We start from the raw sequence: 14,248 nt of genomic DNA, 5'->3' as shown, positions 1-14,248 counted from the left end.
GCGGTGTCCGCTCTCAGTTCCCCCGAGGCGGCGGTGCCCGCTCACGATCCTCCCGAGGCGGCGGTACCCGCTCACGAGGCTCCAGAGGCGGCGGTGTTCGCTCGCAGTTCCCCCGAGGCGGCGGTGTCCGCTCTCAAAGCTCCGGTGGAAGCTCTACGTGTCCGTATTGTGTCGGAGTCCGTTTTCTGTTTCGAGCCTGTGTCGGATTCTCAGATCTGTTTGTGTTCTGTTTTGGTTTTTACTTTGTTTTCCCCTGCAGTTAATAAAAGCCTGCATTTGGACCCAGGCCCCTGTTTACACGGTGTGTTCCTTTACCGCACCGTGACAATTATGAGAAATTATGTCAAATTATGGTTATGATAAGGCTTACGATGGGGCAAGGGGTTTGAGTCATCAACCTATCATTTCTGATGGTTAAGATAGGGATTAGGATTCGGTCAGGGCTATGTTGATCCAGAGACGCAAGAGATCGATTTGTAGTATGGTATAAAATGAATGTGCTTACCCTCTGTGCAGAGCGGATAAAATGCCGAAGGTCTCCGTGTTTCATGTATGGCAGGATCACCAGGGGAAGTCCATCACTGGGAAGCACAATGCCCAAGAGGGACAGGACATGAGGGTGGTGGAAGGCCTTCATAAAGATTCCTTCTCTTAAAAACTGCTCCACCTCCTCCAGATCAGTGATCCCTTTCAATAAAAATTAAGAAAAACATATTTCCTGTTTTTTCCCCATAATGGCTGGGTATCACAATGCTGTATGCAAGTAAACTCTAACATAAAATACTGTAATTTCAAAATGATATTTTTTTTGTTCTGTATATTCCAATGCCTAATTTCACTTGTAAAATTTTAAATGATAGATTTAAATTTTTTATGTTTATTTTCAGTTTATTTTGATTGTTATTCTTTATTATGTTATTTGCCGTAACATAATGAAACAAATAACAAAATATTTATCAGCTTATTGTATCATCCACAAGTTTATTATTAGTGTACCCCTATTTAACAGTATTAATTTACTTACTATTCAATGATTTGACAGCACAGTGGGTCTCTTTTTCATCACTATCAGTAAGATATCCATGATACACAGTTCCAAAATGACCTGAGAAAGATTTGAGAAATATGCGAGTGTGGAATAGAAAGAGAATGCACTATAAGAAAGAGAAAAAGCAATGTAGCAAATCCAGATGGATTGCCGTTGCCCTAAAATATGTACCTTTGCCGATGATTTGGTCATGCTGGATTTTAACCTTATTATGTGGGATCAAAACATTCTTCACCTCCTCCAACAGATCTGGCCGGAGAGCGGACATTGAGATTGCCTGAGATTGAATCAAAGGAGCTACTGCAGAGTCCATTGTCCCAGCATACGGCAGACTGGAGAATGTTGTGCTCGAGCCTTGGAATGGAGAAACCGTCAGACCTACAGGACGCACAGTTCATGTTTATTAAAGAATGGATGCTCTTTATGAAGATACAATGTACCAAGTTGGGCTTCATACTCTTTAAATTATAGGAACGTCTCAAATGTTTAAAAAAAAAACTTCAGGATCAGGATTTTAGGTTGTCTCACCTCTTCTGTAGTCACCATCAGGTGATCTGTCATAATTCTCCACCGCAGTGTGAGTTGAATGCAGCGATAGTCGAACCTGAGCAAGCGCAGCTGCTAACCAAACAAATATTTTTTTACATGCACATTCACCATTTTTTAAATTCTGCTTTCTAAAATGGTCAGAAATCATCATAATAAAAAGCAAATATTTTCCATATATTTTAAAACATATGCTATAAAGTATAATAGTTACAAAATATTTTTACAACATTAAATAATCATTTAATTTTGGAGATATTTGAGTAATTTTGACAGAACGCACTTACATTTCCTTTTCTTGCGCTCTCTTGCCATGGCTACGTAAGCCAGAGCTGCTCCCACGCCAATTGCAGCCAAGATGCACAGCACCATGCCCACAATAAAATTGCTGTTTGTAGTTACTACTACACCAATGTCATATTCTTCTCCGTTCACTAACAGCTGCGAAACACACGTGACAGAGCAGCACATCATGAATGACAGATGCAGAGCCAACTTGAACTTATCAAAGCTGAATTCAATAGACAGACTCTGACCTTAACTGGCACCCCCTGGCTAGGGATAGTCAGATTTTTGGGGATCCTGCAGGTGACCTCATTGTCCAGAACTGTAGCTTTGCAATCCACTCCATTAATTGTCATAATGATTTTCATGCAATCAGACACCAGGGCTAGTTTTTTGTGCTGGAATAAAAAATGTGATTAGATTATGATACAATACATCTGGAATGTCATAATTTTAGTCATAATTTAAATTTAGTAAATCATTCATTGTGTTGTTTTTATTTTTTATGTCTGTCTATTTTATGTATTCTAGCCAAAAAAAAATGCTTTATGTGATGAGAAAAAAAATTCAAATAATATTGCAAATAAATTACATTTTGAAATATATTAACATTGAAAACAGTTATTTAAATTGTAATAATATTTCATCCTATCACATCCTATCACTAAATGCAGCCTTGGTGAACATAAGAGATTTATTTAAAAAACATAAAAAAAACTTAATTATTCCACTTTTTGGAATAATTATTCTACAACTTTTGACCAGTAGTGTTTATAATATGTATATAACATACAGGTGCATCTCAATAAATTAGAATGTCGTGGAAAAGTTCATTTATTTCAGTAATTCAACTCAGTGTTAAGTTTCCACAGTCTGTGATGATTTGGGGTGCAATGTCATCTGCTGGTGTTGCTCCATTGTGTTTTTTGTCACTGCACCCATTTACCAAGAAATTTTGTTATTAAGTATTCTAATTTGTTGAGATAGTGAATTGGTGGGTTTTTGTTAAATGTGAGCCAAAATCATCACAATTAAAAGAACCAAAGACTTAAACTACTTCAGTCTGTGTGCATTGAATTTATTTAATACACGAGTTTCACAATTTGAGTTGAATTACTGAAATAAATGAACTTTTCCACGACATTCTAATTTATTGAGATGCACCTGTACATATTATATATAAATATTTTACATAAACAGCATGTGAAGACATGTGGCCTGGTCAGACCATATACGAGACTATATAACCACACAATATATGCAACCACTGAGACGTACATGCAGTGAGACTTTGTCCTGTCCTGGGCTGAGCTCAAGCACATGACCTTCTGTTTCAAATGGGATGGGTTCTCCATTAGCATGGCAGGTAAATGTCTGAGGCAGGAGTTCCTTGGCTCCATCCAGATCCACAGAGAGGATTCCCGTTGACTCCTCACATACTGGGCTTGTACACTCCATCTGGTTGGGATTCCCTTGACTAACACACACCTAAGGTACAGCATCCAATAAGTGGCAACATTTAAAACAATTAAAACATTTAAACATGGCTCTTCAAAATACAAATGAGTCCTACGGTTTGCACAGGTGTTGTGTTGCTGCCTTTGTAGATAATTACGGCTTGGGAAACGGAGTCCAGGTTCTGCCCGATGATAGTGATTTTTGATCCTCTTCATTGTAGCAGGACCCCAAAAAATACATAGTAAAAAATTTATAAATTTACTTTTAAAGACTCAATTTAAAAGTAAATAAAAAAAACTGAATGGTTTGACTCACCTTCTAAAACCACAGTTGGGCTTCACAGTCGTCACCTCAGGATTCACCACATATCTGAACTTTTTTGTGGCTGAAATAGTTGATTCATCAATTAAAACCTTTACATCTACCTCTGAAGTCTCCTCAGCACCTTCAGACCTACAAACAACAGACGTCCCATCGCTGGAGATGCTGGAGAAACAACAGTAGGAAAATACTCAAAGCTCAGTGGTTACAAACAATGGATGTTTCCTGTCGGCTCAATTTTTGAGTGGACTTTGCTGTTCCGATTCGCATGAACGGTGTGAGTGGAGCTGAGCGGAGCGCACACGCATAGAGCGGAATAATACACAGAGCGTCACACCACGTGAAAGTGAAACCTGAGCGGTGAACTAATTCGGCAGCCGAAATTTCGGTGCATCTCTAATTATTGGCGACATCAGAAATGGATATTATATAATAGATGCTTTTTTTTTTTAATCAATTTTAAAATATTAAAAAATGATTTTTTTACACGGCACCCCTGCTCTCGACAGACGGCACCCCAGGGTGCCGCGGCACCCCGGTTGGGAAACACTGTACTAGACTGGCACTCTTATATTTCTAAACCTTCACTTATAACTCTTAAACAGTGAATTTCGTAACCTGGCACAATAACCTTTGAACAGGGCAAATTCTGTCTCCAAGGCTGACCGTTCTGCTTCCACCAGCATCCAGATATTTTCCTGACAGGGTGATCAGGGTTCCTCCAATCTTAGGTCCTAAGCCTGGACTGATATCTGTGATTTCTGGGGTCTTATGGGAGATAGGAGGTATGATAAGAGCGTTATCAATCTAAAATGGCAAAATACTACAAAGGAAATTTTCATTTTCAAAACTTTCATTTATCCAGTTCATCAGCAGCAGTACCACAATCCAATATTTCTTAATACCCTATCCATGTGTTAAACCATATTTAAGTTAGGTAATTAAAGATTGAGAATGTTTTTCTCATTACCACAAAACTGAAGCCTTGTATGCTAGCCTTCCCAGAGATGAAGTATCCACTTTCCACGCTCTTTTCATCCACTTGTATTGTTATATCAACAGTTCGCTCCAGGCCTGACACCTCACCATCAATCCTACACACCAGCCTTAGTGAAGAATGAAAAATTACATTTATAAATACATTTATGTTGTTATTGTTAACCAAAACTATTCAAAATTGGTTTTGTTCATTGAAATGAACCCGACATAAAATAGAATATAAATGATAGATAAAAAAGCCTAATAAAATGACTATACGTACTAAAACTTAAACTAAAATTACTATTAAAAACTGAAAATAAAAAAATAAAAGCTAATTCAAAATATGAATAAATACTATAATAGTATATAAAATAACACTGATGAGCACATATGTATGTGTGAGGTTACAAAGGTTATCTGTAACATAAACTAAAGGGTATTGAATATTTTTGGGTGGAAAAATGACAAAAATCTCTCTCTTTAATATGCATCTGCCACAACTTCCTGTTTCAGTAGGAAAGAACTGTTCTGTATTTATCTTCTTTTTTTTTTTTTGTGGAGAAACTACAATGTGTGTGTTACTTACTGGGAGCTACTGCTTTTTTCTGGTATAACAGTGCAGCTACTTTTTCCCACGTAAACCTGGTGAGAGGTTTGAGTGATAGCAGGTCGGAAAGATGACTGGAAGTTCCAGCCGCAAAGAGTGATTTCACTCTTACCATTTGAGGGCACCATGCTGGGGAAAAACTGAAAAGCAAAAGCGCAAAAAATTAAGTTTTAGGGTTATACATAAAGTTCTTGATAGCTTTTTAAACTAAACGCTTTTGCTTAGATGCTTGAAATTTGCACAGACAAATATAAATTTACACCAGCATTGAAAAGTTTGATACATTTTTTAAAAATGTTTTTGTAAGAAGTCTCTTACACTCACCAAGGCTGCATTTATTTAATAAGAAATACAGAAAAAATAGTAATATTGTGAAATATTAGTCAGTGCCAAGTTACAGCGCCATTGCACTACGGGCGTCCCGAGTTCGAATCCCAGCTCACAGACCTTACCCGACACCCCCCCCACCATCTCTCCCACTTCTCTTCCTCTCAGATCTAGACTGTCCTATTGTTATAAAAGAACGGCAAAAAAAAAAACTTTAATAAAAAGAAAAGAATGTGAAATATTATTACAATCTAAAATGTCATTTTCTATTTTGATATATTTCAAAATGTAATTTATTTCTTTCATGGAAAAACTGAAATTTGAGCAGTCATTACTCCAGAGTCCAGTCCTTCAGATATCATTGTAGAAATCATGGTAGTATATGACTTTTGTATAGTTTGTTAACATTTTTTAATTTTAATTATTTTTTTCTAAGGACTGGGAAGCAAAGTAACAGCCAACAAATGCTCAGCATAGCATCTTACTATACAATATAGCTTTGTTTTTGTGTCACTACATAATTTTCATACTTCCGTTTGTTTTATTTAATTTTACTATCTAAAATGTGGAACATATTACAAAAATAAAGGTTCTTGTTTCACAGACAAAGCTGGCATTCCGTCCAGTGTGATACAGGGGGGAGAGTCCAACAGGTACTGTGGTTGTTAACACAGCCCTGCCCTGATATGACTACAATGACTCTGAAGCAGCCTTCATATTATCAGTACACACTCACTGTATATTAGAAACGCAAACTGAAAAGACAGACAGTTTATTGTCACATTTATTGCCCAATTATGCAATGCGTTACCTGGGTGATTACTGGAGGGCAGGAGTTGCTGCTCCACTGATCCTTACACTGATGCATCTGGGAACAGACTCCATCACACCAGCCACATCCCATAAACTTGGGGGCCGCTAAACACACTGAACAGTTGAAGAAATGGGCACAGCCTGGACCTCTGGGAGACACATTTATCAGCTGCACATACAGGATGAAGAGAGACAGGTTTGACAGAAAAATGCAGATGAAAACTATGAGTCACTTTCAGTCTGTATATTTTAAACATTAAACCTTTAATTCACCACTGATGGCTGATAAGCTTTTGAACTGTACAGAATAAACGTGCATACCTTGTTTCCAACGACAAAGAGCAGAGACTCGGAAGAATGAACGGCAGCTATTCGTGACACTTTCTGCATTTCTTCCACAAGAGAGTAGTTGGCAAACACTACAAGGGACGATCTGCTCAGAATAACCTGAAAAGTAAAGTTGTTTTTTTTTGTCTGTCAAGGGCCAAAACTACACAGCATACTTAGTCACAGCTACACAAATATGAAATATACATGATATTTGTCCTTAAAAGGGCAAAAATAATTCACTGTATCCATCCAATATAGGGAGCCAACAAAAGCCCGGCTTATGATCGTATTGGCCACTGACTAGCAGGAAAGATATGAACTTTAATGTTCAGCTGGTAAGGAGAGGATTCAGTGGAAGCCACTATGCAGTTGCAATTAAGCAATATATAATTCGCAAATCTGATTAAAAAAGGTCAGAATTACGAGATATGAAAGTTTACATCTTGCAATTCTGTTTTTTTCCACCACGGAAAAAAAAACATAAAAAAGTAAATTGCAACTTTTTGTATCACAATTCTGATTTTTATTGACTTCGTGGACTTTGGAACATTTGGACTTTTCTTCTCAGAACTGCAAGATATAAACTCAGTTTTATGACTTTTTTTCTCAGAATTGTGACTATCATTCAATTCTGACTTTTTCCCTTGTAATTGTGAGTTTACACCTCAGAAAAAAGTAAGAATTGTGAAATATAAATGACTATTTAGGGGAAATGAGATGATAGATTGGTGTCTGAAACACTTTAAATAGACCTCAGCAACACATATGTTAGCTCCCCATTAAACTTCAGTAAGGTGCCAATCATTATTCACAGTATTTAAAATGGAATCAGTTTCTACCAAAAAAAGAGTGTCCTAATAACCTGCAAGAGCCTTCCATCATCCGTGCCGATGTGTGCCACAGTCTTGGTCTCAATGGTGGTCACCAGAATAGAAGTGAAGAGCACATTGTTCATCCGCCTATCGAAGAAGTCCACTCTGTAGCAAGGCTTTGCCACCATTGTGGGGATAGCGTTGCAAGTCAAATCATCTGGGTTCTAGACAAAAAAACATAATATTGAGTGAATAAATATATTTAGTGAATATAAAAACTTTTTTCATGCAACTTTTCATTACTTTGCAAGAAATACATTTAAAAAAAAATCACGGCATACACAGAAAGTGCCAATCTGACAAAATGAAAACTGCAAAATCAGTAATTGAATTACTGAAATAAATGAACTTTTCCACGACATTCTAATTTATTGAGATGCACCTGTACACTCTATATGTTCTGCCTGCATTTGAAGCTCAATGGACTGTTAAAAAAACAGCAACATTATTGTACACTTTTTCAAATGAAAATTTTTCCTCATTGTCCATTTCCTGTGCCATGTTTGTTTATGATTTTTTTTTACTGACTTTAAAAGGATGACACTGTGACAGACAAAAATGCATGCACTTTAACATCAACCCCAGTGAAACGGAAGCAACAACTTGTAAACGGAAGGCTACAGACACCATCTGGCAGTAATAAATGATTTCCTGCCCCTAAAGCATTAACCCTTGTACCAAATTAAGATTTGAGGGATATGTGCAGTCTGTTAGTGGTAACACTAACTGAATAATTAGAAAACAAACATGTACTGTCCGGATTTAATTTCCATTGCTGTAGAAATTAATAAGATTAAGAGCAGATGTTGTCATACCGTTTATGTTGACTTTTTTGCTCCCATGGTAAACACATTTTACGATTTAGGATACCTTAAAAGTATAATTAAAGTGGTCCATACAACACATTTGTGATATTTCAATTCTTCTGAATTAAAATGATAACATTGTGAGATGAATTTTAGTTATTGTTCACTGGAAATCTGGACCTACATCAAGGAGGCACATTCATACGAGTTCATAAGATACATTTTTCTTTTGTTGTCAGAATTATGTGCTTTTGAAACTGACTGATCCAGTTCTCCAGCCCGGTGATCCAGTGGTTGTCAGCATATTCTTCAGAATTTCTCTTTGGAACGTTGAGTAAATAAGGAAAGATTTATTTATTTTTTTTAGAACAACTGATAAACGGATTAAAATATTCTGTAAAATAATGGAAAATATGTATATAAAAAGTAAAATATAAAAGGAAAAACACAAAACCTATGTAAGTAAGATATACAGGGTGGAATGTCCAGAAATTATTCACAATGGACGTGTTAAAATTAATATCTATAACTACAGGACTTTGCATTGTAAATCTGGTTTTATTTCAGCCAACCTCCTCAGTATACTTGTTTCTACTGGTTAAAAACAAACTGTTGACGTCAGTATTGAACATCCTGAAACTAAATGCTTTCCTTGATTTATCAGCTCTGGCTCATTGCCTGTTTAAGACTGTGAGAGATAAAGCCACACTCGGCACAACCGTCTGCCACAGAAAGTTCAGTCCAACAGTAAGGTTTTGCGTGACGTATTACAGTTCATGTATGAGCATGTGGCGGCTGGTATCTACAAAACAAAAAGTGACTTCATGAATCGAACAACACAACAGAGACTTCCAAGCCACATGCAAAACAGTGTATGATAAAGCCTGACTCTCACAGAGTGATCCCTGAGCAAGTGCAGCCGCACATGAGTTTAAACGAAAATCAAATGTTTGTGTGAGTCATTTCCTGAAACTGGCTTCACTAACCATCAAATATTCTATGGTCCACTCCTTTTAAGGTATAGGTTGTGAAATATAAACTAGACCAATTATATAAACCCTTTAAATAAACACAAGATGGGGACAAGTCTTAAGGTACAGGAAGAAACATAAAATGCCATGAAATTACTCATTCAGCCTTTTCAGTAAGACAAAATAACATTGAGAATAACTTAGATAGATGGTGTTGCTAAGTGGTTGCTGAGGTAATCTGAGTGGTTGAGTGGTCATTACTATAGGTGGTTGCCAGAGTGTTCTGGAGGTTAATGTAAGATTGCTAGGGCATGTTGCGTGGTTGCTATGATGTTGCTGAGGGGTTCATAGGGTTCCTAGTGTGTTCTGGGGGTTGCTACAGCATTGTGAGGCAATTGCTATGGTGTTTGGGGGTTGCTAGGGCATTGCTAAGAAGTTACTATGGTGTTTTGGGGGTTGCTAGGGCATTGAGAACATTTCTATGCTGTTCAAACCAGCCCAACTGCTAAACAAAACTCGACTAATTACGCTTTTCTGCTATTTTCCCCTCTGTTGGGCATCCCCTAGACAGAGCTGGGTAGATTACTTAGAAATTGTACACTCTTAAAAATAAAGGTGCTTCAAAAGGTTCTTCACGCGATGCCATAGAATTATAAACATTCAGTCAAAGGTTCTTTAAAGAACCATCTCTTTCTTACCTTTTTGTAATCTGAAGAACCTTCTTTCGCCACAAAGAACCTTTTGTGAAACAGAAAGGTTCTTCAGATGTTAAAGGTTCTTTATGGAACCATTTAGACAAAAAGGTTCTTCTATGGCATCGTGAAGCACCTTTATTTTAGTCTGTTACTGATTCCACATTACATGACAAAAAATTGGAGTTAGTAGCATAATCCATTACATTACACAGACATTTTAGGTAATGTAATCAGAGTACTTTTTGATTACTTTTACATTACTTTTGACCTAAGTCATTTATCACATTAATTTAAATAGGATAATCTTGTACCGTATTGATATAAAAATACAAAGAGTAAGAAAATATATTCCATTCATTGAAATTAACAACATGAAGTGCATTAAACATTCCATTACATCAAGGTTTTCCAAACTGGGGTTTGTATAGGAACTGCAGGGGCTTTGTGAGTTTAATGAAAAGCTAATAATGAATAAATCATAAAAAATGCAAAATAAAAAAGTCATTGTAAAATAACAATAATCAAAATAAAACACTTTCTAAAAAAATTAAATCTTTTATTTGTTTATCTGCACGTCATGTGACCCCTAACCAACCGAGAACCGTGAACATGCAAATGTGATACTTAATTATTAAAATATTTATTTTAAAATCTCTGGGTACTTCAAGCAAATATATTAGGTGAAAGATGTTCAGATGACAAAAAAGTTTAGGAATGACTGCATTACATGTAAATAAGAAATAACGTGAATTTGTGCATTTTAACGTGTTTGCAAGACAAAATCCTTCCAAAGACATAGAAATGCATGGTTAAAGTGCTACTGAGTGATAATTCAAAGAAAAATTAATATGTTCATCAGTAGTTGATGTAATGTTGAAATGCTAAGAAAACACTTCTTAAAACTGAAATAATTTTTGTAAATCCAATGGTCAAGTGACTGGTCTTTGTGTGAATGCCCACAAAACTGGAAAACTTTCTGAGTGTAAATAAGCAGTAGCCTAGTTCAAAAAGAAATGATTAAAAGATGAAAAAGAGGAATTAGGGAGAATCAATAAATTATGAACAATTTATCGTCATTGTGTGAATAATATGTAATCATGTAATCAATAAAAAAGTAACTGCAGTCTGATTATGAGTATTTTAAAATGTCATTTAATCTAATTACAAGTACTTCATTTTTGGAATCTGATTATGTAATCCAGATTACATCTAATCAGTTACTACCCAGCTCTGCCCCAGACACCTAAAAAGGGGGATGGGTTCTCAGGAGCAGGATGGAGACACGGATTTATTAATAAACAAGACCAAACTAACTTAAAATTGAACTGCCAATTGTCAAGAAGCTGCAGTGAGAAATACAAACTCACCTCATGTGGGCACATTTCACAGGGCTGAAAATGGCACAATCCCCGAGAGAGCTGCTCTGTCCCACTTGAACAGCAGGACTCTACCCCTTCCTCAATCTCACTGTTTACATCACCTATTGGAAATGCGCACAAGGCAGACTTTCTGATAGGATTCCCCTTTTCATCTGTTTCAGCAAACACCCCATAAAGAATTGGACTGTCCATCTTCACTCCTATCTCATCAGCCAGCTCCTTGCCTGCCGTACTGAAATGAGCAGCTTGAACCGAGTTGTACACAATATCCTTAATCCATGAGCTCCTTCTCCTGCGTTTGGGCTCAAAGCGGCATTCCAGAACGATTTCCCTGTACATCCAAGGCTCACTGTCCTTGATCGGCAGCCGCCCAAGATGGGTCTGCAACTTGGCGTTCGGTTTCATCGGGCTCTCCCACTGTACAGATAAGAAATACACATATTCTATCGTAGAGAACGTATAGATGTAGTCGATGGTAAATGTATCCTGAAATTCAGGAAGAACTGTCAGACCCTTCACTTGGCTGTCAAAACCATTTTCTGTGGCAAGCAAGCGACGAATAGAAAGGGACTGTTTGCCAAAAGATCCAGCAATGGTGGTATTGATGGTAGCTGCTGTAAAGAAATACGTTGAAAAACCATCTTTGACCGCGCTGACCTTTGTTCCCAGAGGACTAGCGACACAGTCAGGACAAGCTAAGGGTGAGTTGGCCCTTTTATCAAAAAAACATTCAGGGTTTGAGGGTCTTTCGCTTTGATTAAGTTCAAGGAAGTTACAGACTCCAAACTGTGTGCTCCCACAGATGTACAGGAAGTCAAAATAGCCCTGAGGCTCTAAAACAAGAACTTGGTTATCTGTGTCCAGTGGCATTCCCGGTTCATTCTCAATATCACAATGACAGGTTTCACAATCTGAACTGCCAACTGGCCCGGTTCTTATTTTCCATAGTTTGGTGAGATTTTTGTCCAAGGCTTCAACCACGTTTTGAGAGGCCACATAAACCTCATTAAAATTTTCATTTACAACTATGTTCTGTATGGCTTTTGCGGTTTGGAAAAAAGAGACAGAATAGGTAACAGAAAAGTTTACATTCATTTGTGGGACTGTAGGACATGATTTTAGTGCACATGTAAGATGCATCTGCAACCAGACACATTTTAACAAGGTCCTGGGGCTGATGAACATCTCCGCTGTCCTATGTAACCTGAGGTGAAAGAATTGCACTGCTACTGCTAACACATGATGAAGATAACCAGGACCTTTGAACAGAAAAAAGACAAAAACAGAAGAAAGAGAGATTAATATGTACACTGTAAAAATGCTTTCATCATTACGTCAGAACATCCATTCCATCCATTTACAGTATCTTGTCAGTAACTTGGCAATAAGACTGCTAAAGAACAACAATGCAACCCTCATTAAAATGATTAAAAAACTTTTGAATTGAAAAGTTCTTCCCTCCATTTTGTATATAGCGTATTATACTGCTTTGCTACAAAAATCATGCATGCTTCATTATGAATTTGATAAATAAACTCTGATTTTAAGTACTGAAATTAAAGTGTGATGAATTTTTGACACCACATTTTACTTTTAAAATTAAATGATGAAATTATGTTTTAATTTAAATGTTATGGGATCAATTTTGTACAATATGCATTTTATAGCAAAAAGAGAATATCATACAAATACGTAGCAGACAGCTAACCATCCACCAAAATAGGCTACATTTATGCATTTGGCAGCTTGAATCCAAAAAGACTTGTTAGGGTTACATTTTATCAGTTAACACCACACTATAGGCTAGTTAAACTGTAGTAACGTGGTAGACACCACTGTTATCAATAAATAAAAAAATAACACAGCTTGAAGGCGTTCCCATGTTTGGTACTTTAATATTTGGTTATGGAAACTATGGTTATGGAATTTTGCGAATTTGAAATGAGATGACTGAATAATTACGCAATATATATCTTTAAGAGAAAGATTTCCACTGTAATGTAGGTTTTAGGAAAGTAGCCTACATAAACAAGTTTTAACGAATCTCGTGTTGTCGATAATAAATATTAATATGCAACTTGACCCGCAATTTATAACAATCGATAAACAAACAGTGTCACAGTGTAACCAGCTTTGATTTTCGCATGGTCACGGAATTGTAAATACATTTAGGTAGCCTATATACAATGAAATAACTAAAATGTTACCTGTTTCGCGGGTATGTTACAGAAACGTCTAAACACCAAAAGGAGAAAATGTATTATTGATTATAAAAAGCGTGTGAATTTACCCGAGGCTCACCTGTGGCCTTTTACCTCTTTCCCTGAAGTCCAATGAAGAGTGAACGTGCGCACTTAAAAGTCAAACTCCCATTACAAAAACTCCAAAGAAAACGGTAACAGTGATTGTATTTTAAGTTGTAAATACCTGAGACAAAAACTCTTTCAAACCAACAAAAAAAAGATTAACTGGTTTCTTCGTACAGGACAGTTTCGACTTCTTGTATTAGCATGAGATAGAGAACGCGGTCAATCCCCCATTCACAGAACACGCCTAAACACCTCATAAGGAAGTGATGTTGCTCAATCCTTTCCCAACCTAAACATATCCCCAGGGATTAAAGTTAAAATTAAGGCTTGCACACCCCTTTCCTTGTCTAAATAGCATTTAAGCGCACATAACATTTATGTCTACAAACATCTGAATTTTCTCGGCTTGTGGTTTTTAGCAATTTGGTTCAATAGTACTTTTGAAGGAATGCAGGGAATTTAGTTCCCATACAGGCTGTAGGCTATTCTGGGGTGGAAAG

The 14,248-nt window shown here is 36.8% G+C and overlaps 1 protein-coding gene across 6 annotated transcripts in view; it reads right to left on the bottom strand.

The window, feature by feature from the left end:
• LOC107713496 (macrophage-stimulating protein receptor-like) overlaps positions 1 to 13,992 on the bottom strand; it is a 20,951-nt gene extending 6,959 nt beyond the window's left edge. Inside the window, exons 1-17 of one of the 6 annotated variants that reach the window (XM_016519010.1) lie at positions 13,730 to 13,992; positions 11,428 to 12,698; positions 7,579 to 7,752; positions 6,708 to 6,833; positions 6,385 to 6,555; positions 5,226 to 5,386; positions 4,629 to 4,764; positions 4,290 to 4,426; positions 3,653 to 3,823; positions 3,453 to 3,546; positions 3,158 to 3,367; positions 2,131 to 2,277; positions 1,882 to 2,035; positions 1,577 to 1,669; positions 1,220 to 1,426; positions 1,025 to 1,105; positions 506 to 687 (exon numbers count right to left, since the gene is read on the bottom strand). In XM_016519010.1, coding sequence (XP_016374496.1) covers positions 506 to 687; positions 1,025 to 1,105; positions 1,220 to 1,426; positions 1,577 to 1,669; positions 1,882 to 2,035; positions 2,131 to 2,277; positions 3,158 to 3,367; positions 3,453 to 3,546; positions 3,653 to 3,823; positions 4,290 to 4,426; positions 4,629 to 4,764; positions 5,226 to 5,386; positions 6,385 to 6,555; positions 6,708 to 6,833; positions 7,579 to 7,752; positions 11,428 to 12,624 — 3,441 coding nt within the window. In that variant the 5' untranslated portion in view covers positions 12,625 to 12,698; positions 13,730 to 13,992. Of the gene's footprint in view, positions 1 to 505; positions 688 to 1,024; positions 1,106 to 1,219; positions 1,427 to 1,576; positions 1,670 to 1,881; positions 2,036 to 2,130; positions 2,278 to 3,157; positions 3,368 to 3,452; positions 3,547 to 3,652; positions 3,824 to 4,289; positions 4,427 to 4,628; positions 4,765 to 5,225; positions 5,387 to 6,384; positions 6,556 to 6,707; positions 6,834 to 7,578; positions 7,753 to 11,427; positions 12,699 to 13,646; positions 13,679 to 13,729 lie in introns of those variants that run through there. The other 5 variants (XM_016519015.1, XM_016519011.1, XM_016519012.1 and 2 more) reach the window with 5 other exon arrangements.
• Between the last annotated feature and the right edge of the window lie 256 nt (positions 13,993 to 14,248).

The sequence above is a fragment of the Sinocyclocheilus rhinocerous genome, unplaced genomic scaffold (genome assembly GCF_001515625.1).
Source record: "Sinocyclocheilus rhinocerous isolate Xijiao unplaced genomic scaffold, SAMN03320098_v1.1 scaffold57, whole genome shotgun sequence".
In the NCBI taxonomy this organism is placed as follows: Eukaryota; Metazoa; Chordata; class Actinopteri; order Cypriniformes; family Cyprinidae; genus Sinocyclocheilus; species Sinocyclocheilus rhinocerous.
This window is presented reverse-complemented; position numbering and strand designations above follow the sequence as displayed.